The sequence below is a fragment of the Notamacropus eugenii genome, chromosome 4 (assembly GCF_028372415.1).
Source record: "Notamacropus eugenii isolate mMacEug1 chromosome 4, mMacEug1.pri_v2, whole genome shotgun sequence".
Classification (NCBI taxonomy): Eukaryota; Metazoa; Chordata; class Mammalia; order Diprotodontia; family Macropodidae; genus Notamacropus; species Notamacropus eugenii.
In genome coordinates this window covers 55,290,676-55,313,198 of record NC_092875.1, presented here as the reverse complement: position 1 = coordinate 55,313,198, position 22,523 = coordinate 55,290,676, and the positions used below count along the sequence as shown (strand labels likewise).

The 22,523-nt window shown below is 46.0% G+C and overlaps 1 protein-coding gene across 1 annotated transcript; it reads left to right on the top strand.

Annotated features, from left to right (window-relative positions):
* Positions 1-29: 29 nt before the first annotated feature.
* HAPLN4 (hyaluronan and proteoglycan link protein 4) lies at positions 30-20,435 on the top strand. Its single transcript, XM_072601109.1, has 5 exons — positions 30-1,423; positions 4,297-4,405; positions 5,341-5,703; positions 14,108-14,410; positions 18,975-20,435. Exons 1-5 carry the CDS (start codon positions 1,421-1,423, stop codon positions 19,334-19,336), a joined length of 1,140 nt encoding a protein of 379 aa, XP_072457210.1. The 5' UTR covers positions 30-1,420; the 3' UTR covers positions 19,337-20,435.
* Positions 20,436-22,523: the final 2,088 nt, after the last annotated feature.

Below are 22,523 nucleotides of genomic sequence, written 5' to 3'. Positions count from 1 at the left end.
AAGCTACTAATGACACAGAAGAAGTTTAGAAACTCAGAAATGCATAAAGTATATTATAATAATGTATAATATCAACACATTTCATCTTTTAATACCTTATTTAATACCATAATTCAGACTTCTTTTCTGGTACGATGGGAAGGCAAAAAAATTTTGCGAGGATTTTTCAGATCATGGGGGTGCTGCATCCCTAACCCTGTATGGATTTCTAGGCCCAAACTGTCTCAGATGGTAGGAAGTCATGAGAAAGACCCTCTTTTCTCTCCATCTTTGTCCCTTTCCTATGTCTCAGAGCACCTTTGAATTACTCATCAGAACCTTAGGGCCTTATAGAATTAGTGAGGTTTACTCTGAGAATTTGGGGTAGTAGAGTGCTGGGCCTGGAGATGGGAACACCTATATGAGTGTAAATCCAACCTCAGATACTTACTAAGCTATATGACCTTGGGCAAGTCATTTTACCTCTTTTTGCCTCAGTTTCCTCAAGTGTAAAATGGAGATAGTTCCCAGGGTTGTTGTGAAGATCAAATTTGTCACAAATGGCATTGTGACACATGGTAGGTACCATATAAAAATGTTAGCTAGTATTATTTAGGGTTACATCAAGGAGAGGGGCAACACTGATCAGACTATGTGACATCAGATGAGTTACTTCCCTTTTCTCAGACAGCTATCCCCTCTGTAATGTGGGATAGATGATCTCAGAGATTTCTTCCAGCTCAATAAGTCTAGGATTCAGAGGATCTGAGAGGGCCAACATCCCATCATCCCAGCTTAGGTGTCAGAGGATGAGGTCTTTGGCTCTGGTTCCTTCCTGCCCCTCTTCTCTCAATATTCCTGGTATCAGCCTAGTCCAGTTAGAGTTTCCAGTGCTGAGGAGGACTCTTTACCCACCAAAGGGAACATAGGATATGCCTCTCAGCTTCACCTGACCCATGGCCAGTCTTCAAAAGATGGTCCAGCACTGCCCATCTGGCTTCATACACTAGCCTGTCCTGGGCATTCTCTGATGAGTCCAGGGACTGTCTTCTGCCCTTCAATATTCTCCTACCCTTCCATCCATGGAGTAGTGTAGGTGGGTGCTAAGTCTATCTTTAGCCTTGGACCTACAGCACCAGGGAACCTAAGCCCTGCCTTACTTAACACCTTGCCTCTTTTTAAAAATCCCTCCCTGTCCAGACCTCCTCCCGGCATCCACCTACTTCCCTGTGCAGAGTTGTACCCGGCCAGTCCCAGTCTCTTCTCCGTTCCACCTCATCTCCCCATACCCCTCCCTCTATGAGCACGCCTGTGCCAAGGACTGTGAGGCCCAGCCTCCACCAGACACGTGCCAACCCAGCTCTAGGACCAAGTAGAGAAGCCTGGTAACTTTGTCAGATGGAGGCTTAAAGGTTTCAGCTGCCTCTTGGCTCTTGGAAAGATGGTAAGTGATCCCCCCACCCCCCCAGGTCCTGGTTTCACTTTGCTTCTCTCTCTTTTCTCTCTGTCTTTTTTTTTCTTTTTCTCTATCTTTCTCTCTTTCAGCCTCTCCTCTCATCACTGTCAGTCTTAGTCTGTTCTCTCTCTCTCTCTCTCTCTTTTTCCCACCTCCTTTTACCCTTCTCTGTCTTCTCTATTTCCTTTGGCTTCGCTGTTTCTCTCTTGGTCTCTTTCTGTGTCTTTCCTGGCTTCTGTCTCTTCCTTTGACTGTCACTATTTCTATTTCTCTCTCTGTCTTTCCCTGTCTCTATTTTTCGGACTCTCCTGGTCTTTATCTCTCTTTCTCTTCCTGTACTTATCTCTGTCTCTCTGAATCTCTGTCCTACCTGTCTTGGTGCAGTCTCCCAGCCCCCAACAGAATAACCTTGAAATTGGAATTGCGGCATGCTCCTTGCTGGCTCTCTCTCCCTTTCCCTGCAGAGCCTCTGCACCACTGCAGCTTGAGTTTAGCCTTTAGCCGGTCCTGTCCTGTCAGGCCTGTCACTTGCCCTTGCTGCCCCACTGCCTGCCCCTGGTCCCCCAGTGAATGCCCCTGCCCCACTGCTGCCTGCCCCTTTGGTCCTCAGGCTGGGGGTTCTGGGCTAGGAGCAAGTCTGAGGGTTTCTGGGAGACATGGAGCTAGATTGCTGGCTGGCCTAACCCACAGCTCCTGACTACCTTATGCTGGCTGCCTGCTATACTTTGCTTGGTCTGCAAGAACCTCTGTGTCTGTTCCTTCTCCTGCTACCCCCCACCCCCAACCCCCTTCTCCAGCTACACCTAAGCATCTAGAGTATGGGGCTCCTAGAATATGGGGCAAGGAGCCAAAGACCCCGGATTCTATATCTGGAACTAATTTCTAAAGGCCTTTCCTCTTCTCTCCACACACCTACAATCAAAGAGGATCCCACCCCCACCAAACAACACTGGAGAAGGGGAAATATTTCTCTGTGAGGAATCTGCATTTTTCTGAAGGGACTACCTGAGTCAGTAAGAGAGAGAGAGAGAGAGAGAGAGAGAGAGAGAGAGAGAGAGAGAGAGAGAGAGAGAGAGAGAGAGAGAGAGAGAGAGAGAGAAAGAGAGAGCATATGAATGTGTGGAGTGTGTGAGAGAGGAAAAGAACGTATGTGTAGGGGATTTTGTGTGTGTGTGTGTGTGTGCACGCTCGCGCGGGCGCGCACAATTGTGCACGTGTGCTGGAGCACTAATGAAAGAGAGTGGGACCGTGAGGGGAACAGAGCGTGTGCTGGTTTGTGTGCATGAGGTGCCCACCTGAGTGCAGAGGAATAGCTGAAGTGCTGCTGGGATCCACAGGACATGAAAGATGAGAGGAAAGGATCCCACAGTCTAAGGAGAGTGACTGCCCCCTCTCCTCACCTCAACTACTGCTACTACTACTGAGAAGAATTCATTTACATTTTAAATGTCTGCACTGAGAGTCAGGGGCTTGGGTTTGAATCCCATCTCTGCTCCTAGCTCACTGTGTTTCCTTGGGCAAGGTACTTCTCTCAGAATATCAGTTTTCCAGTTCAGAACAGGAAGTTCCTCATGTTTTGACATTCTGTGTTCTAAGGGCCCTCCCAGCTCTGACGTCCTGTGTTCTAAGGATCCTCCCAGCCCTAACATCCTGTGTTCTAAAACCCCTCCCCAGCTCTGACATTCTGTGTTCTAAGGGCCTTCCCAGCTCTGATAGTCCATATTCTAAGGATCCTCCCAGGTCTGACATTCTGTGTTTTCAGGTCCCTACCAAGTATGGATACAATGTATTCTAAGATGTCATCTCCCCCCACCCCTGCCCCTCAACTCTAATAGTCTGGGTTCTCTGACACTCTATGATTATTGTGTTTTAGTACTATTTTCACATATTTTATGTCACTTGAGCCTCACACCAGCTGAGTGGAAGAAAAGGGAAAGGGATGGGGGTGGGGATCTCAAAGCCATGTTCTCTGCCTCCCAAGTCCATTATTCTTTTGATTTTAGGAGGTGGTGCTTTCCTGGCCATAGTTTTTCTGTGTCCTCTATGAGGAGTAGGGCCCACAGTACCAAGTCCCAGTCTATCATGACTACCAGTCTCTAGATGGACACCATCTTGGAACATTATTGGATGGCTAGAGGAAGGGAGAAAGAGAAATAGAGATGTAGGAAAGAAATCCCACTGAGGGCAGGATGACAGACTCACAGACACTTAGGTGCAAGTTACTTAGCCTGACCTTCAAGGCCCTTTAGAACCTGTTCCCAATCTACCATTCCAGCTTTAGAACTGTATATTTCTTGAGGCTGAAAGAGTCACCTAGTTCCCCTTGTTCCTCTCTCCCTTTTTTATAGATGAGAAAACTGAGGTCCAGAGAAGGGGAAATGACTTGCTCAGGATCACACAGCTAGCTGGTAGCAGAACAGTGATGAGAACACAGGTCTCCTCATTTAGGCCCCAGCTTTTCCCATTACACTGCATTGACCTACCCCTCATGATGCCTTTATACATAACCCATCCTCCAGCCAGCTGGTCTCCTTACTATATCCTGAACCCACTGTATGCCTTCCTACCCCCACTTATCCTTGGGTTCCTCCTTCCCCTTAGAATTTACTCTGCTTCTCTTCCTTCCTCTCCTTGTCTCCAACATTTCCCAATATGTCCTTCAAAACTCAGGTCAAAAACCCACCCTCTCTAGGAATCCATATTGGAAATGATCAGAGAAGGGGGCATATGAGAATGGAGGACTCTTGGCTAATGTGGGTCTGTGGATAGAAAGGCAGTAGATGTCTGCATAAACACCTCCCCATTCCCCAGGGGCTTCAGTTCCTACTTGCTAGTGACATCAGGCACCTCCATTCCCCTAGGGGCCCTCCTGCCAGGCAGTGGGCATCAACATCTGGATCCTCTTGGTATTTGCAGCCTCTGCTCTTGGGGGCAGTGACAGGGGGCGGAAGAAGATTGTCCATGTGCTAGGTGAGTTTGGGGAGGGACAGGGTTCTCCTCTAGCATCTCCCTATGGCAGGAATAAGCTGCCTCCTCATTTTGAGAAATGAGGAATAATCCTGACCTCCACAGACAAACCATCCCCTCCTTCACAGATTTCATGGGGCTCATCCACTTCACTGAGCACCCATTCACTCCCTGTGACCCCCATTCCCTTACTGAACCCTTTCATTCCTCATTAAGCTTTCACCCCCACAGTGAGGTTTCATCCCCCCTCACTGACCTTCCATTCTTTCATTGAGTCCCATTCCCTTCATTAAGATTTGATCTCCCTCCCTAAATCTTACTCTACCCTGATCTCCCTGTCCACTCAATGAGAGCCCACCTTCCCTCAGTCAGCCCTCCATTCTTTTCACTGAGTCATCAGTATTTTTCTGAACTCCAGTCCCTCTCACTGACAACTGATCTCCTGTGTCCCCAACATCCTCACCAAGCTCTCATTACCTTCAATGAGCCCCCATTCCCCTTGGCTGAATCTCTCATCTCATTTCTCTCTACCCCTTCCTTCAGGCTCTCCTTCCCTCACTCCATCCCCATTATTGTCCATTGAGCCCTCACTTAACCATTAGATTCCTATCCTAATCTATGGGCCCCCATCCCTGTACTGGGCCCTCTCTAACAACTGAAAGGTATCATATGGGGAGGGGAGACTAAGGGTGCATAGAGTGAGAACAAGTTAGAGTGAATCCTCAAATCCTTTTTCCAATCGGTATTCCTTCCAACCTAACCTCTTACCTCTATTCAGATCTTGACCTAGGAATGAAGAGATTAGCTTGTCTTTTGTAATTGACACGACTTCCAAGTCCACAATGATTAAATAGGAGGGTGACATGGGGTATTTGGACAGAGTAATTAGAGTGCCTCTGGGTGGTTGCCTCTTCCCTCTAACACTCCCTGCTCTCCAGAGGATGAGTCAGGGGCTGTGGTGGTCCAGACAGCACCAGGAAAGGTGGTGACACACCGAGGGGGAACCATTGTCCTGCCCTGCCGCTATCACTACGACATCTCCGCTCACGATGAGGATGAAATCCGCCTCAAATGGACCAAAGTGACTGATCCGCTGGCTTTCCGTGATGTCTTTGTGGCCATGGGCAAGGAGAGGAGGGCCTTTGGCAGCTACCGGGGTCGGACTTCCCTGCAGGAAGATGGCCCTGGAGATGCGTCCTTGATTATCCGAAATGTCACGCTACAGGACTATGGCCGTTATGAATGTGAGGTCACCAATGAGCTCGAGGATGATGCTGGCATGGTCAGCTTGGACTTAGAAGGTACCTGGCCCAGGTCAATGTAGGAGACAAGGGAGAGAAAGGTGGGGTGGCCTGTGAGAGCATTTTAATAAAAAGAATAAGGAAGTGGGATGGGGGGCCATTTCCACTAGATAAATTGGGAAGTATAACAGACATCTTGATCAGAGAAATAAGAAAATGGGATGCTACAGAGGGGTGTTATGGTTAGGGCAACCAAGAAGTGGGATAGAGTATGCTATCAGAAGAAAATAGTATCACTGGTTGTCAAGCAGTGAGCTTTAATTCAAGAAACAAAATTTATGGTCTTTTTTTCTTTTTAAATTTTTGTTATGAATTGCAAAATCATCCACATGAATATTTCATCAAAGGACAGAAAATGGGGATTGTATGTGAAATGACAAAACCATTACATACAACTTATTCCTTTTAATATACATTAAATTTAATGTGGTAGTACCAACATTGCCTTGTCTCTATCCCCCTCTGTCTGTGGATCTTTTAATCAAAGCTATTATACTCACAATAATTCATAACTAGCATTTATATATCGTTATAAGGTTTGCAAAGTACTTTACAAGTATTATCTCATTTTTGTCTTCACAACAACCCTGGGAGGTAGGTGTATTATCATCTTTATTTGCAACTAAGGCAGATGCAGGTTAAATGACTTGCCTAGGGTCATACAACTAGTAAGTATCTGATGTAAGATTTCAACTCTGGTCTTCCTGATACCAAGCCCAGTGCTCTATCTGCTGAGCCAGCAGAGTATAGATTATGTGATTGGGGGCTGGAGAGGATGATCTCTTATCAGGTATGTTGTCTATGATATCCTTGTTAAGGACTAAAATGTCCTTTAAGCTCCCTCCCAGATTTGAGATACTGTGATTTCCATTGGAAAAATGAGAACATCTGAAGAAGAAGGTATGTAGCTGGGAAGTCAGAGTGGGAACTTCTTTAGAGGACAAGTCCTTTCAACACTGCATCTCCTTTTCTGAAAAGGTGGACTTCCATCAGATACAGAGTCCTAGGAATCATTTCTCATTGTCCCCTGGGGAAAGAGCCTGACCTGCAGACTACCAGGGTACAAGGGGTTCTAGACATTATCTCTTCTTCGGATTCTTTCCCCCTTCTACCCTAAGGTGAGCTCAACTCAAATTGCATGTTCTCTCTGCTAGAGAGCTAAGACCAGGAAGGACAGCCTTGAGCTCCCTCTCAGTCATCAACCCCTTTCCTTGGGGAAGGAGAATGTGTATGTGAATAATGGCCCTATCGTATCTAATCCCTTGGAGGGCCAGACTGAGGCTGGCTCCAGGCCTTAGAAAGTCTAAGCCTAAGCATTTTCACCTACTAGTTTTTCTCAGTTCCGTGAAAGTGGATAGAAAAAGATGCATTGCCCTGGGATGTTTGTCCCAAGTCAGTGACCCCACTTTCATCTGAACCTCAGTTAATCTGAAATTGGTACCTCCTCCTTAGACCCATGTTTACAACCAAGCCTCACTGGGGTCTGTTTTCACACAAAGGTGTTAATACTACAAAAGCAATAATAATTCCTGCCCTGCCTCCCCAACAATTGCGTTGTAGATTGTAAAGAGCTTTGTAAGTTGAAAGGTAAAGTAAGAGAATAATGCCAATTACTTTGATCACTAGCAAAATTCTGTAAGGTATTTTAAAGGGATGGTTTGTAAAAAGCTAGAAAAGGAATCAGTGATTGCAAAGAGTTGGCACGGCTTCCCTGAGAATGACAGACTAATCCAATATCCTTTTTTGATGGGATGGAAGACCTCTGACTGGAAGATCAGAGGATGCTGTAAATATAGCATCTTATCTACCTACTTATCAGCAGGCCACTTGACCAGGTCTCTGCTATTTCCATGGAAAAGATGAGAGTTTGATGACGGTACAGTTATATGGGTTTATAAGTGATTAACTAGCTGTACTCAAATGGTTTGAACTTTTAAACGAAACTTTAATGGTGGATGTCATCTTGGAAGGAGATCTCCAGTGAGGCATCCCAGGATGCTGTGCTTCTCCCTCTGTTGTTTTACATGAGAGGAAGTCATAAATGTTATCATAGTTATCAAATGTGCAAATAACCAAAGCTAGGAGGGATATTTGACAGCCCCAAGGCTCTGACCTGACCTTATCTTCTCGCTTTATGCCATTTTGTTTGGTCAGCTCAGCAGCTACCATGGGTTCAGTGATCATCTTTATGTTGATGATTCCCAGATCTAAAAATCCAGACCCAATCTCACTCACAATGTACAGTCTCTCATCACCAACTGCCTCTCGGACATCTCAAGTTGTATGTTCTGGAGAAATCCCAAATTGAAAATGTCCATAGTAGAACTAATTATCTTTCTCCCCAAACTGTTCCTTCTTCCTGACTTACCTGTCACATCAAGGGCACCACCATCATATATCAATATGAATCATAGATCATATATATATATCATATATCATTAGTCATATGGACTTAAAATCTTGGTGTTATTTTCAATTCTTCTCTTGATCTCACCCCACATAAGGAGTGGCCAAATTTTTTCCTTTCTATCTCTACAACATTTCTCACATCCATCCCCTTTCTATGCACACAAGCCCTCACTCTATTTTAGACCTTCCTTTCCTCACACATAGACTATTGCAGTAACCATGTAATTAATTTCCACGCCTCCTCAAGCCTCTCCCTCCAATCCATCTTCCACGCAACTGTCAAAGTGATTTTCCTAAAGCCCGGTTCTGACCATGGTATTCCCCTTCTCAATGGCCTGCAATGGCTCCCTATTTCCTTCTGGATCAAATGTAAACTCTTCTGTTTGATTTTTAAACCCTTTCCTAATCCCTCCCCAGCTACCTTTCCAGCTTTGTGCTTACACCACTCCTTCTTCCGTACTCTGGGCTCCAGCCAGACTGGTTTTCTTTCTGATCTTTATACACCGTACGTCTGCATCATCCATTTCCATCTCAGGTCTGTCTTTGTGCGGGCTCTTCCCCAGACCTGGAATGCTCTGTCTCTTCATCCCTGCCTTGTAGGGAACCCTGGTTTCTTTCAAAATTAACTTGAATGACACCTATGTGAAGCCTTTGTTGATGCTTGCCAGCTGTAAATGCCCTCCTTCCAAGTTAGTTTGGTATCTACTTTGAATTGGTATCTACTTATAAATAATAGTAGCTAGCATTTATATAGTGCCTACTACATACTAAGCACTTAAAAATATCTCATTTGAGCCTCATAACCATTAAACATAGCTATTTTCATATTAGGGTAACTGGGTGGTGCAGTGGATAGAGTGCTGGGCTGCAATCTGGAAGACCTGTGTTCAAATTTGACCTCAGACACTTATTAGCTGTATGACCCTGGGCAAGTCACTTAGCCCTGTTTGCCTCAGTTTCCTCATCTGTCAAATGAGCTGGAGAAGGAAATGACAAACTACTCTAGTATCTTTGCCAAGAAAACCCCAAATGGGGTCACAAAGAAACTGACATGACTGAACAACAGCTGTTATATCCCCATTTTACAATTGAAGAAACTGAAACATATACAGGTTAAGTGACTTGCCCAAGGTCACACCATTAGTAAGTGTCTGAATTTGAACTCAGAAAGATGAGCTTTTGGCTCCAGGTCCAGCACTCTGTGCACTATAGCGCCACCTAGCTGCCCAAATATTAAACAACAAATTGCCCCAATACTGAATACTAAATATGCCAGGATCCATTCCCTGATAGAATATAAGCTCTTTATATTTACTTAGCCCTGTACTTGCTGGAGAATGCCCTCAGCTCATGGAAATGACTGTTCCACTTATATCTTTGTATCCAAAATGCCTAGCACAGTGCCTCACACATAGCAGGCTGTGCTTAATAAATTCTTGTTAGTTGTCTGGATGACAGAATCGGAATTCAAAAAAATTTTAAACAATATTGACCTGAATCTAATGATAAGTAGTCTACTAGGGATAAATGCAGTCTTACACTTGGGATTTAAACCCTGCCTCCCTTTTCCTTCCAGCTTTGCAAGTATGACTTGTTTGAAAAAGATCTAGTGGTTTTAGTGACTTGTAAGTTTACTAGGAATCGACAGTGTAATATGGCAGCCAAGACAGTGCATGCCTATCTAGTACCACGAGGAGGGAAGGGATAAGACCACTGTTCTCTCCTCCAGAAGACTATATCTAAATGATTATGTTTAATTCTGGACTCTCCATTTTAAAAAGACACTGATAAGTTGGAGAGTTTCCCAAGGAATGTAACCAGGATGATGAAGGGCCTACATGAAGATTGACTGAAGAAGCTAGGGATGTATAAGCTGGAGAAGAGAAAACTGGTGTAGGTAAGATAGCTGTCTTCAAGTATTAAAAGGCCTGTCATGGAGAAAAGGGATTTTGTTGTTGGCTAAACTGAGAACAATGGATAGAAATGACAAAGTGGAAGGTTTAGTGTTGATTTCAGAGAAAAATTAACTTCCTAGTAATTAGATCTTTCCCCAAGTGGAATGGGTTGTTTCCTGAGACAGTGAATGAGTGAGTGAATGAATGAATGAAATAATATTTATTAATCACTTACTCTATGTGAAGAACTGTGCTGGTGAAGGAAATGGAAACCCATAGATGACTGTCCTTGTTCTCCAGCGGCTCATGTTCTAATGAGTTTTCACTGAATGGCTGAATCACTCCTTGTCACATAGATTGTACAGGAGATTTGTTTCCAAGGACAGGGTGGATTAGACAGCTTTCTCAACTCAGTTTCTATGAAAGCTTGGATTTTTATTACTATTGATTTCAGGATCCAAGAATCACAGTATCTTAGACTTAAAAGATCCTGTAACAATTCAGTTCAATCAAAATACGTTCAGCACCTATTTCTTGCCTACAGATTTGGGCAATGAGGAACAGGGAAATTTACATGATAGGGATGGCTAAAACATATAACACACAATATCAGGGAGATACAAAAAATGATGCTGTGAGGTCTAGGGCAGTGAAGAAAGATCTCTGAACTAGAAGAGATCAGGAGAGAACACTTGGAGGAAAGATTTGATTTAGGACAGGGTGGTCTGAGTCAATGAGACGCAGGTGGGTGAGAATAAGTCAGAGATATCCCTCTCTCTAGTAATTCAGGGTAGAGGTCTATTTTGGGCTCTAAAGACTCGCAGGACTAGGTTGGCCCTATCCATAGGTAAAAGTGGGTTCCAAAAATATATAATATATAATATAATAGCAGTTCTCAGCCTCTTTGGTCTTAGGACCCCTTTACATTCTTAAAAATTATTGAGGACCCCCAAAGTGCTTTTGTTGAAGTGGGTTATATTAGGATATTTACCTTTTTAGAAATTAAAATGACTTATTATGAAAGTAATTTTGATCTTAAAGACCCCCTGAACAGGTCTAGGAGACCTCTACAGTACCCAGACCATACCCTGAGAACAGCTGGTCTTTAAGAATAATAATTCACATTCCAATTTTACTTTAATGTTTACAAAGCAATTTCCTCAAAACAACACTCTGCAGTGGGTAAGCGAAGAATTCTTTTTCCCCGTTTCACAGATGAGGAAACTGAGGCACAGATGGGTTAGGTGATTTTCCTAATAGCACACAGTTGGTATGTTCTGGAGCTGGAATTCTCACCCATATCTTCCAGTTGTGAGGCTCATGGATAGGATGTGGGATTTGGAATGGAAATCCTAGGTTCAAATCCTACCTCAGATTCTTACTAACTGTGTGATCCTGGGCAAGTCACTTAATTTCTATAAATGGGAATAATAACAGCAGCTGCCTCACAGGAGTGACTTCGTAGGGTTATTGTAAGAATCAAATGAGTTAACATAGATAAAACACTTTGTTTTACCTTAAATATTATATAAAAGTTACAGTAATTATTATTATTTACATTAGCATAAGATGGGTTAAGAAGGGGTATTCATTAACCCCAAATCTGGCCTCAAACACCCTCCCCTCCCCTTCTTCTTCATCTGAAATGCCCTCCCCACCATCAGAATCACTAATAAGTGAGCTTGTGCTGCCTTGAGACCCGTGAACACATGTAAGAATGTACGTGTCCTTGGGGAAGGGCCCTGGGACCTCCTCTGGCTCTCTCCCTTTGAGACGTGAGTGTAGATCAGCATATGGATGAAGGAACCACTTCCCTGAATAAGACTGGGAGTCCTCAATGGAGGACAGGGCAGACAATAAACAATTTTGTGTCTAGTCCTGGTTCTGATACTCAATCTTCATGTAATGTAGGCTGATAATATAGTAACTCAGGCATTTAGGTATACTGCCACAAAAACAAAACAGTCCCTTCCCTTACAGAGTTTACTTCAGGGGTGGGGAAACTGCATGTTCCCCCTGCCTACTTTACATTCTCCTAGAGGAATACAAGGTGTACACAAACAAGTAAAGATAAGGAAATTTAAAGAGTGAGAGAGGGAGCAATTTTTGAGCGATCAGAGAAGGCTCCCAAAGCAAAGTGGCAGTTCAGCTCAATCTTTAAGGCAGATAAGGATTCTGAGAAGCAAAGATGAGAAGAGAGTGCATTCCATGAACAGGGAATGGCTGCAGAGAGGGGTGAGGTGACATGTCCAGTTTGAAAACAGTCATTAACTAGTCCATATGGTTAGAATGTAGAGAGTGATCTAGAATAATCTGACATAATGTTGGAAAGAAAAGTTGAAGAGAGAAGGTAGGGGCCTTTAGAAGCAATAGGAAATCAATAAGGTTTTTGAGCAGGGGAGTGATATGCTTAGATCTCTGCTTTAAGAAGGTTATTTTGGCACTTATAAGGGAGAATCAAGATAAAGGAGGCTAAGGCAGCTAGTGGCTGGATAGAGTGGATAGAATGCTGGACCTGGAGTCAGGAAGACCTCAGTTTAAGTATGACCTCAGAATCTCATTAGCTTCTTGACTCTGTGAAAATCATTTAACTTCTCTCAGTCTCAGTTTCCCCAACTGCAAAATGGGGATTATAACTGCAATGGTATTTGCAAAATACTTTGTAAACCTTAAAGTGCCATATAAATCTAGGTACTAGTTAGCAGAGACCATTTAGGAGGCTATTATAATAATCAAAAAGAGAGGAGATGAGGTCCTGAATTATGCTGATGACTATTAGTAGAGAAGGGAGTTGAAGGTGAAATAACTTTTATGGATAAAATACACAAGATTTAGTAGATGAATGGATAGGGAGGTGAGACTGAGTAAACAGTTAAAGGTAATTCCAAGGTCATATATGTAGATGGTACCCTCATCAGAAAGATGGAAATATGAAAGAGGGGAAGATGACCAGTTCGTTTTTGAACATGTTGAGTTTGTGATGCTAATGGGAAAACCAGGTGGAGATGTTCAGCATATGCAGTAGGTCATAAAGATTTTAATTTCAATTGGGGTAAGATTAGGGCTAGATATAAAGATTTAAGAGTCATTCGCATGGGGATGATTAACTGAATCAAAAGGGGAACATATAGAGAAAACTGGTCAGGTCAGGGCTTTGAGAGATACCAACATTTAGGCAGCAGGAAGCAGACCTCAGTTTCCTCATCTGTAAAATGAGTATGTTGGACTAGGCCATCTTGAAGGTGCTTTGATGGATTAATTTTTTTGTGAGTGCCTGCTCTGAGCTTGAGAAAATAGAAAAATGAATAGGGCATGGGCCTTCTGATCAGGTGGCTTAATGCTGTAGGGGGATAAGATGAGTATACAGGTAACTTCCCATACAGGGCAGGGTGGGATAAGAGTCCTGAGATAGAGAGAGGTACGGTAGGGAATGGGGAATGGGGAGAGGTTCAGAAGGAAAAAAATCACTTCTGCTTTGGTGGATCAGAGAAGATTGGACCTCAGCTAAGACCAGCAGGATTTCAAAGAACTACAGAATGTTAGAGCTGGAAGAATCCCTTGGAGCATAGAATCTCAGAGCTAGGAGAGATATTAGAAGGTAGAACACAATGTTGGAGTTGGAAGTGCTGTAGAAATAGTCAAATTCAACTCATTTTATAGATAGGGAAACTGGAACTAAGGAAAAAAATAACCTTAAGAGTCCCACAGATGGTGAGAGGGCATTTCAGGCATTGGGAACTACATAAGCAAAGGCAAAGAGGTAGGTTTTCCAGTTTGGTTAGCCATAGATGATAGGTGAAAAGGAGTTAGAGGAAGATAAGATAGTTAAGGTAGGTTGAGGTTAAATAATAGGGAGCCTTGACTCTCAAGCCTCAAGAGGTGTGTGGCCATCTCCTGGGGACAAGGAAAATCTTGGTTGGTGCCTGAGCCATCGAGGAATAGACAGGAGTTGGGGGGCCCTAAAGCTGGGAATGGGGTAGGCTTTGGGGAGGTGATTGGTGGCCTGTGCTGGAGGGATGAGGGGTGGGAAAGGTCGGATGGAGGTGTCTCTGTGCCTGGGCTTTCTTAAGCCGGGACTTTCCACTCCCCTCCTAAATCAGGTGTGATCTTTCCCTACCATCCCCGCCTGGGCCGCTACACGCTGACTTATCCTGAGGCACAGAGGGCATGTGCCGAGCAGGACGGCATCCTGGCGTCCTATGAGCAGCTGCACGCGGCATGGCGTGAGGGTCTGGACTGGTGCAACGCGGGCTGGCTGCAGGACGGCTCGGTGCAGTACCCTGTGGGCCAGCCGCGCGAGGAATGCGGCCGCCGGGAGGCTCCCGTGGGCGTACGCAACTACGGCTACCGTCACAAGGAGGACGAGCGCTACGATGCCTTCTGCTTCACGTCCAACTTGCAAGGTGAGCACGTGTCCAATCTGGGCTGCAGGCAGTTCCCCGGCCTCCCCCTCCTCCTTTGCCCTGCCCCGACCTTCATTTCTGCCTCCATTCATCGTAGGCACCAGCCTCGACCCAGCCACGTACTGCCCCCCTCCCAACCCATCTTCACCCAATCGGCCCATCACCCTTCTCTAGATCCACCCAGGCCTCCAAGTGGTCCCTCAGTCCTAGTTCTGCCCCCTCACCCCCACCCCATCTTCTACCCGTTCTCCCAGCAGCCACCCCAGCGTCCTATCTCTCTGCAGCCCTTCCACGGTCAATACTTTCCTGGCAATTCCTTCTTATCCCAAGTCCCGAGGTTAATCCTCACCTCAGTCTTCTACATTCTTTCCCAGGCCCACGGGCCTCAAACCCAAGCTTTTGATCATCCGGTTCCAGTTGATTCTCAGCTCTTCTGCCCTACAGCTCTAGTTGCCCTCCCCTCACCCCAATTTTAAAAGACCCCTTTCATTCCTCCTCTGTTCACTTCCCTGTCATCCACAGGACTTAGAGTGCAACTGCACTAGCCACATCTTCAGCAGGGCCTGGCTCCCTGCAGATAAGACACCCTTTCCCTTAGACTTCAAAGAGGTGCCCATGAGTGTTTCTCCTTTGCTAGTTGACTGGAGGCTTTACTTTTGCAGCAGGTGGTGATGGGAGCTCATTCATCCCGTCTCCCAGAACTGATAGATGTCCTCTGTATGGGTACTGAGGTGCTTAGAGGGAGACTCCCTGGGTGACTAGAGTCAACTGAAGCTTCTAAAGCTATGTTTAGGCCCTGAACAAGTGAAGGGCACCTCAGAAGGGCCAGTAATGAGCCCTACTTTTGGAAACACAGTGAAATGTTCTGTCTGCAAATCTGTGTGGTTTGTGTGATTGCTGGTGTGTGTGTGTGTGTGTGTGTGTGTGTGTGTGTGTGTGTGTGTGTGTGTGTGTGAGAGAGAGAGAGAGAGAGAGAGAGAGAGAGAGAGAGAGAGGAGAGAGAAAGAGAGAGAGAGATTGTTTTTGATATTGTGTATGCAAAGATGCCAACTGTGTATATGATTGGGTGAATCTCTGTGCAGCTTCATGGGAGGGTTTGATACTGAATAACCTCAGGGAGGAGCCATGATGCTGGAGTGAGAGCACATATTCATCTAAGCTCTACCACAAATTCCTTCAGATATCTCTAAAAAGAGAATCTTAACAACCTTTAGAGTGGCAGAATCCACTAGGAGACAGAGTATGGCAGATTTCCAGCCCAGGACAGCCTGAAAGGTCGGTGGGAAGGATCTGTTACACAGGGCTGGGAGAGCACAGAGTGTACAGGCTGCACCAGCTCAGACCATGGAGTTGAGCAGGAACTACCAGGGCAGACTGAAGCAGAAGCAACAGTGCAGATTCTCAAACATATCAGCCCAAGATTGGAGTCCAGCGGAACTGAGTGAGAGAGAAGTGCAGGGCCCCTGGTAACAGCAGCAGCCACTCCCGAGACTATCAGCCTGTAGATTAAATGTCTGTGAGTCACTTACTTGAACTTCAGGGAGACAGGATGGTGGAGTGAGCTCTCCCCCTCCCCTTGTTGATTTTGAAAAACCCAGAGAATATTTCCCCAGGAAAAATCTTGGAATAGTGGAATCAGCTGAAGGGATAAACAGTCTCTTAGCCCCAGAGGCTGGGGAGATCGTTAAGGAGAGTCCCTGTTGCTGTGGCTGAAGGAGAGCAGTGCAGGACTGGAGCTGTCCCAGACAGCCCCACCTCAGTGAACCAGGAGGAGATCCTGAGCCCCAGGGGAATGGAGCCCGTAAGTGCCAACACCAAGACCCTAGGCATACCTTATTACAGCCAGGGGAATTGGGAAGACATTAGCACAGATGGGGATTCACCAACTGCTGAGCCTGCCTGTGCTCTAGCTCAGGAGAGGAGACCTCCTGTGGCCACACCACCCCTCTCCCACATCTCACGAAGTGAGCTCCAGGGTAACTTCAGGGAAACTCAGAAAGACTTCACTTGGCCTCTGCCTTGGCACACCAGCCAGCTCAACACCAGGTAAGCTGTAATATTCTAGTTTATAACTGAAAGAACCAGAGGCCACAACACACAAAGCCTCAAGTTCTTAGCACAAGAACTGTGGGACAGAACCCCCTGTGCCCCAGAAGCAGAGATTCACTTTAAAAGCCAGGAAAAAGGCAATCATCATGAACAAGATGCAAACCAGAAAACAGAAGACCATAGAATCTTATTATGGGGACAAAAACTGTAACAAGAATACAGAAGAGGTCAGCATTGAGACTGTACTCCCATCTGAAACCTCAGAAGGGAATATGAACTGGTGTCAAGCCCAAAGAGCATTTTTGGAAGAGCTCAAGAGGATTTTAAAAGTCAAATTAGAGAGGTAGAATAAAAATTGGCTAATGATTTTAAAAATATGAAAAAGGAATTTATTGAAGAGAACAGCTCCTTAAAAAGGAAAATTGGACAACTAGAAAAGGAAGTTCAAAACCTAACTGCAGAAAATAACTCCTTAAAAGGTACAATTGGACAAATGGAAAAGGAGGTGCAAAAGTTAATTGAAGAAAACAATCTATTAAAAAGTAGAATTGGGCAAGATACTAAATAATCTCAAATTCATCCTCCCCCAAACCCAATGCCATTGTCATGAAAACCTGTTCTTCCTGACTTCCCTGATCTGGTCAGTGGTGCCACCATCCTTTCCCACCCGTATAGTCCTTCACCAAACACACACCAAATCTCTAGACTTGAAGCCTCAGATTCATTTTGGATTTGACCCTCCCCAGAATCACAGAAGCATAGACTTGGCCATGGAATCCAATTTGTACTTCAACATGAACTCCTTTTCTCCAATATACTAGACAACTGGGCATTCAGCATCCTCAGGGGATACCTGCAGAGATGAGATGTCCACCATCTCCTGGGGCAGTTGGGCCCCCTTTTGGATTGATCTCACTGTTCAGAAGTTTATCCTCTACTGAGCTCAAATGTATCTCTGAAAATCTTAACCATTGCTCCTAGCATTCGCCTTTGAGAATAAAATTAATTGCTCTTGGATGTGGCGGCCCTTTCTATATTTGAAGGAAGCTACCACCTTCCCCTAAATCTTCTCTTATCCAGGCTAAACTGCCCTACTTCCTTCTGGTACAACATGGTCTCCAGACCTTTCTTTCATCTTCTGAACAAACTTTTTGAGGGACTTGGATTTGATGGCTAGGTGATAGAGTGCTGGGCTTATTTTCTTGAGTTCAATCCAGCCTCAGACACTTACTAGCTAGGTGACCCTGGGCAAGTCACTTCACCTTGTTTGCCTCAGTTTCCTCATCTATAAAAGGATCTGGAGAAGAAAGTGGCAAAACACTCCAGTATCTTTGCCACGAAGACACCAAATGGAGTCTCTAAGAGTCAGGCATGACCAAGCAACAACAACAGACTTGACAGTGGTCCTTCTAGCTCTAAATCTATGGTCTTATATCTTACAACTGGAAGGAAACTGAGGCATCATCTGGTCCAGCTCCTTCATTTAAGGCTGAGCAAAGTGAGGCCCAGGAGAGTGAAACGATTTGCCCAAAGTCAGCGTCAGAGCTGGAATTTGGACCAATGGAATATTTGACCCCAAATCCAGTGGCCTCCTATGCCCACACACCATTAGTGACTCAGTGGTCCATGGGACAAAGTCCAAGCAGTCTGGCATTTCAGGCCCCCTATGATTTTGTCTCAATCAGTCTTTTCTTCAAGGACCAGCTCAGAAGCCTTCACCTTCTCCTCTAAGAAGCCCTCACTATTTGTTCTCTCTTCCCTGCATCCCTTGAGCCCTCTCAAGCATTCTTTTTTCTCTCTCACCATGTTGTAGTTCGTGTTGTAGCTCTATGGGTCTGTGCCTGATCCCCCTAACTAGACTGTGGCCTTTGTGTTGGTGGTGAGCCTGAGTCATATATATGTTTTCTCAGCCTCACAAGGAGAGCTCAAGGACCCAGTATGAAACAAGTTTCAGTGACAGTCGAATGAATGAATGGATGGATGGAGGGATGTTGTTGATAGCTCATCAGAGTATGCATGAGGCTGTGCTTTTAACTGTGGGTGATTGTGTCCAGATTTGGCTCTGTGTGACACGGTATGTGGTTGTGTATATTTCTGCTTTTGACTCAGTGTATCTGAGCTTTTTGTGTATTGTGGTATGTTAAGATGGTTTAGTCGGTGATGGGAGGTGGTGTCTGTGAAGACGGAATTCCGGATTGTGTAGGACGAAACTTTGCACTGGAAAGCTTGAGGGGATGAGAAGTGATAGAGCTCCTGGGCTTGGTGGGAGGGCGCTAAGGAGGGTGCTGAGGCAAGAGAGAAGTCAAAGAAATCTACCCTGAAGATATGAGGGTTAGTTTGGGGGGTAGGGGGTGGGAGGGGGTTAGTCAGAGGATCTCCTGTGTTCCAAGGTGTCCCAGGGCTCCCCAAGGACGCAGGGCAGTGTAGGGGCGGGACTGGGGAAGGAAGCTTGAAGATCAGGTCTGGCCCAGGGTTGTTCTCTGAGCCCAGGCCGGCCTGGGGTCTGTGTCCGCAGGTCAGGTCTTCTTCCTGAAGCCCTACCGCAAGGTGAGTTTTCCGGAGGCGGTGCGGGCGTGTGCGGGCAGCGGCGCCGCGGTGGCCAAGGTGGGCCAGCTGTACGCGGCCTGGAAGTTGCAGTTATTGGATCGTTGCGAGGCCGGCTGGCTGGGCGACGGCAGCGTGCGCTACCCCATCGTCAACCCCCGGGCTCGCTGCGGGGGCCAGAGGCCGGGCGTGCGCAACCTTGGGTTCCCGGACAAGAAGCACCGCCTCTTCGGCGTCTACTGCTACCGCGCGCCCGGCTCTCCGGACCCAGGAGCCGCGCGCTGGGGCTGGGGCTGGAGGGATCCAAGCGCCTGGCGGCCCCTGCACGTCTAGCTGGGGGCCGGTCCAGGGAGGGGCTGCCCCCGCGGTCACTAAGGGGTTTGGCATTTGCCACACCCCCGGGGAGGGACTCCTCAGTGTTGCTTTGGGGACCAGCATCCGTTTCTTCCCCTAGAGGGAAGGGGTTTTCGGAGATGTTGCCATGGGGACCAGCATCTGATCGTTCCCCTCCACCCCCACCCCGGCCAGAAGGATTTCTGGGTGTCACCATGGAGATCAACATCCACTCCAATTTCCCCAACGAGGGCATGTTGCCATGGGGACCATCTGCCCCGCCCCCAGGGAAGGAACTTCGACCTCCGCTTCTCCTCCCCCGGGGGGAGGTGGTGATGTCTCAAGACTTGAACCAGAAGACCAATCTGCCCTGCCCCTCTGTGGAAGGATCCTAGACGTCCCTGAAAGCCTTGTCCCAGTCTCTTGGAAAGAAACAGGTCCTCTAGCAGTCTCTATGGTGATCAGGGCTGAGGGTCCTTAAAGCTGTTGCTATGGTGACCGACCTTTTCCCCCCATCCCCCGAAGGAATATTTCTGCTGTGGCCGTAGTGACTGGCTCCTCCCTCCACGTTTTGCCAGGGTGACTGACCCCCTCCTAGCAGCCCAGTCATCCCTGTGAGGACTGATACCCCAGCCTCCAGGCAGTATCCACTGCGCCCGACTCCGCAGGCGGCCTCGGGACGTTGACAATGGGGAAGTGTAACGCCTGAGCTGCTTCCCTCTCCCTTTCTCCTTTCCCCCTGGACATCCTTACAGGGACAGGACATCGTCAAGGCCACAGGAGCACTGGATTTGGAGCAAAGGACCCTGCTCTGCCACTTACTACCTGTGTGACCTTGGGCAAGTCACATAACTTCTCTGGATAACCTCTCAATGTCTTCATCCATAAAATGAGGGGTTTGGACTAGATGACCTCTAAGGGCCCTTCCAGTTCCAAATGTGTGATCCTGTGACTGGGAAGCAAGAGGCTTGCATGTACCAGTCCCTTGTCCTCACCCATGCAGGGGTCAGCCTGGGGAGGAGACCTTTCCCTTCCAGGACCTAAGCCTCATCCCGCTTGTCTCATCCTCTTGCCCCAAATAAAAGTGCAGGTCCAACCATCTCAGCCTGTGCCTGCTTTATCGCTTGCCCCCAGAAGGGTTTCTTATCTTGGCCTGGGTCTCCTCTCCCCCCAACAAAAAAAGAGAGTTGGAGACTAGGGCTTCAGCTCACCTGGGGCACCCTCAGGCTGGGTCCCTAGGATGCTTCTGCTTTTGGCTCCTCAGGGCCAGACCCTCTTGTAATTTTTGACATCAAACCTCCCAAGTAGAAGATTGCGTGCAGAAAGTGGTCCCAGATGTGGTCCCAAAAGCAGAGGCTATAAAAATGTCCTCCTTGTATTAATAAATGTTAAATGATGGAACTCCCATCTTGCGGCAGTGGACAAGGCCATGAGGGTGGGGGAAAGGGGGGGGAAGGGAAGAGCCTTCACGTTGCTGTTAGAGGAATGATGGTGGCTACGTGGAGCTGTTCTTTTCTATTCAAAGAGGATGAGATTTAGGAGCAAGATCTCTAGTTGGGTTGATCTTTCAAAACAAGCCAAGGAAGAACTTCTCACTTATTATCTAGAGACCAGCGGGAGGTAAAGCAGGAGTTTTCCCCTGGAAGTATCCCTTTCTTGATGCCCCAATCTGTTAGTGTTCTATCCTCAGTTTTCAAACATATAATTATCTGTGCATGTCTAATCCTTCAGTAGAATGTAAGTGTCTTGAGGACAGGGACCTTTTTTCATTTTGCCCTTGTATCCCTAGTACTTAACACAGTGCCTTGCACATAGTAAGCTCCTAATAAATGCTTGTTGTATTGCATTGGATTTGAGATGATGAGGGGTGTTTTAGATGAGCCAGGGGAGGGATGATTTGACCTTGGATATCCACTGGAATATGATGTGGGTGGGTAGGTCTTTGCTACTGACTATGGATGCTGCTAACAGCTGGGCTTCTCTTTTTGGCTCTGAGACAGCCAGCTTGCACTAATGACTTCCTTCCCTCCCTCCCCATGCTCCAAACACAGCAGATTTTTAATTCAGAGTTGACTTTCTCCTGCCCTTGGTCAGCATGTGTGCAGAGGGCAAACAGCATAGCAGCTGTGATCTTTATCTCAATTAGGAAGGCAAAGCCTGTGTCCTGGTGGCAGTCAGGTGGCCTGGTTTTGAGTTCCAGCTCCTGCTCTGACTCCATATGTGATCTTAGGAAAGTCACTTCTCTCTGGGCCCCAGTTTTTTCCTCTAAAAAATGAGAGTAATAATACCTAGTGGGCTTCCCTCTTCAAGATGTGAGAAAAGCACTTTGTGCTTGTATTGCATTCAATTCAGTTCATGGGAGGGACTTATCATTATTAAGCATCATTTCCAGCTTTATTTCACACTATTCCCCATGGTTCACTGCACATTCCAGTCAAATTGGACTATTGGCTATTCCCTAGACTTCCCATGCCATCTCTCACCTGTATACATTCCTACAAGTCACCATCACCAGTGCTTAGAATGCATTTCCAGCTAAATTCTGCCTCCTGATTCCTTTGCTTTACGGTTCAGCTTAGCTGTTTCCATTGGGAGGCCTTTGCTCATTTCTCTTGCCCATGTTCTCTCTTTGTCTCTCTCTTTCTGTCTTTGTCTTTCCATCTCTTTCTCTGTCTCCCTCTCTCCTCCCTCCCTCTCCCCCTTCCTTCTTTCTTCCCTCTCTTTGTCTTTTCCTTTCCCTTTCTCTTTCTATCTCATTTTGTATTTATTTATCTGGGTACGTCATATCCTTACCAGGAGAATGTAAGCTTCTTGAGGACAGGGACTGTTTTATTTGTGTCTTCATATTACCAACAACTAGTAGGCAACTAACAAAAGTTTGTTGAATTGAACTGGGAGTTGTGGGCAAAGATAAATAAGATTACTCTACTGGTCTGAAAGTGGGGGTCCCTTGATAATTGAACCCATCTTTGAAGTGAGATCCCTTTGAAATCAATACAATTTTGAGTGCAGTTACTAAATATATATATGTGTGTGTATGTATGTATATATATATGTATATATATATATATATATATATATACACACAAAATTAATATTTAAAGGAATTGAAAGTGAATTCACAGAATTCCCTCTATAAGAGCTGGAAAGGATCTCAGAGGTTATCTAGCCCAACTTGGACCTGACC

Coding starts and splice junctions, on each gene's coding strand:
- HAPLN4 (XM_072601109.1), top strand. Junction 4,406..5,340: donor GAAGATTGTCCATGTGCTAG/GTGAGTTTGGGG, acceptor CCTGCTCTCCAG/AGGATGAGTCAGGGGCTGTG. Junction 14,411..18,974: donor CTTCACGTCCAACTTGCAAG/GTGAGCACGTGT, acceptor CTGTGTCCGCAG/GTCAGGTCTTCTTCCTGAAG.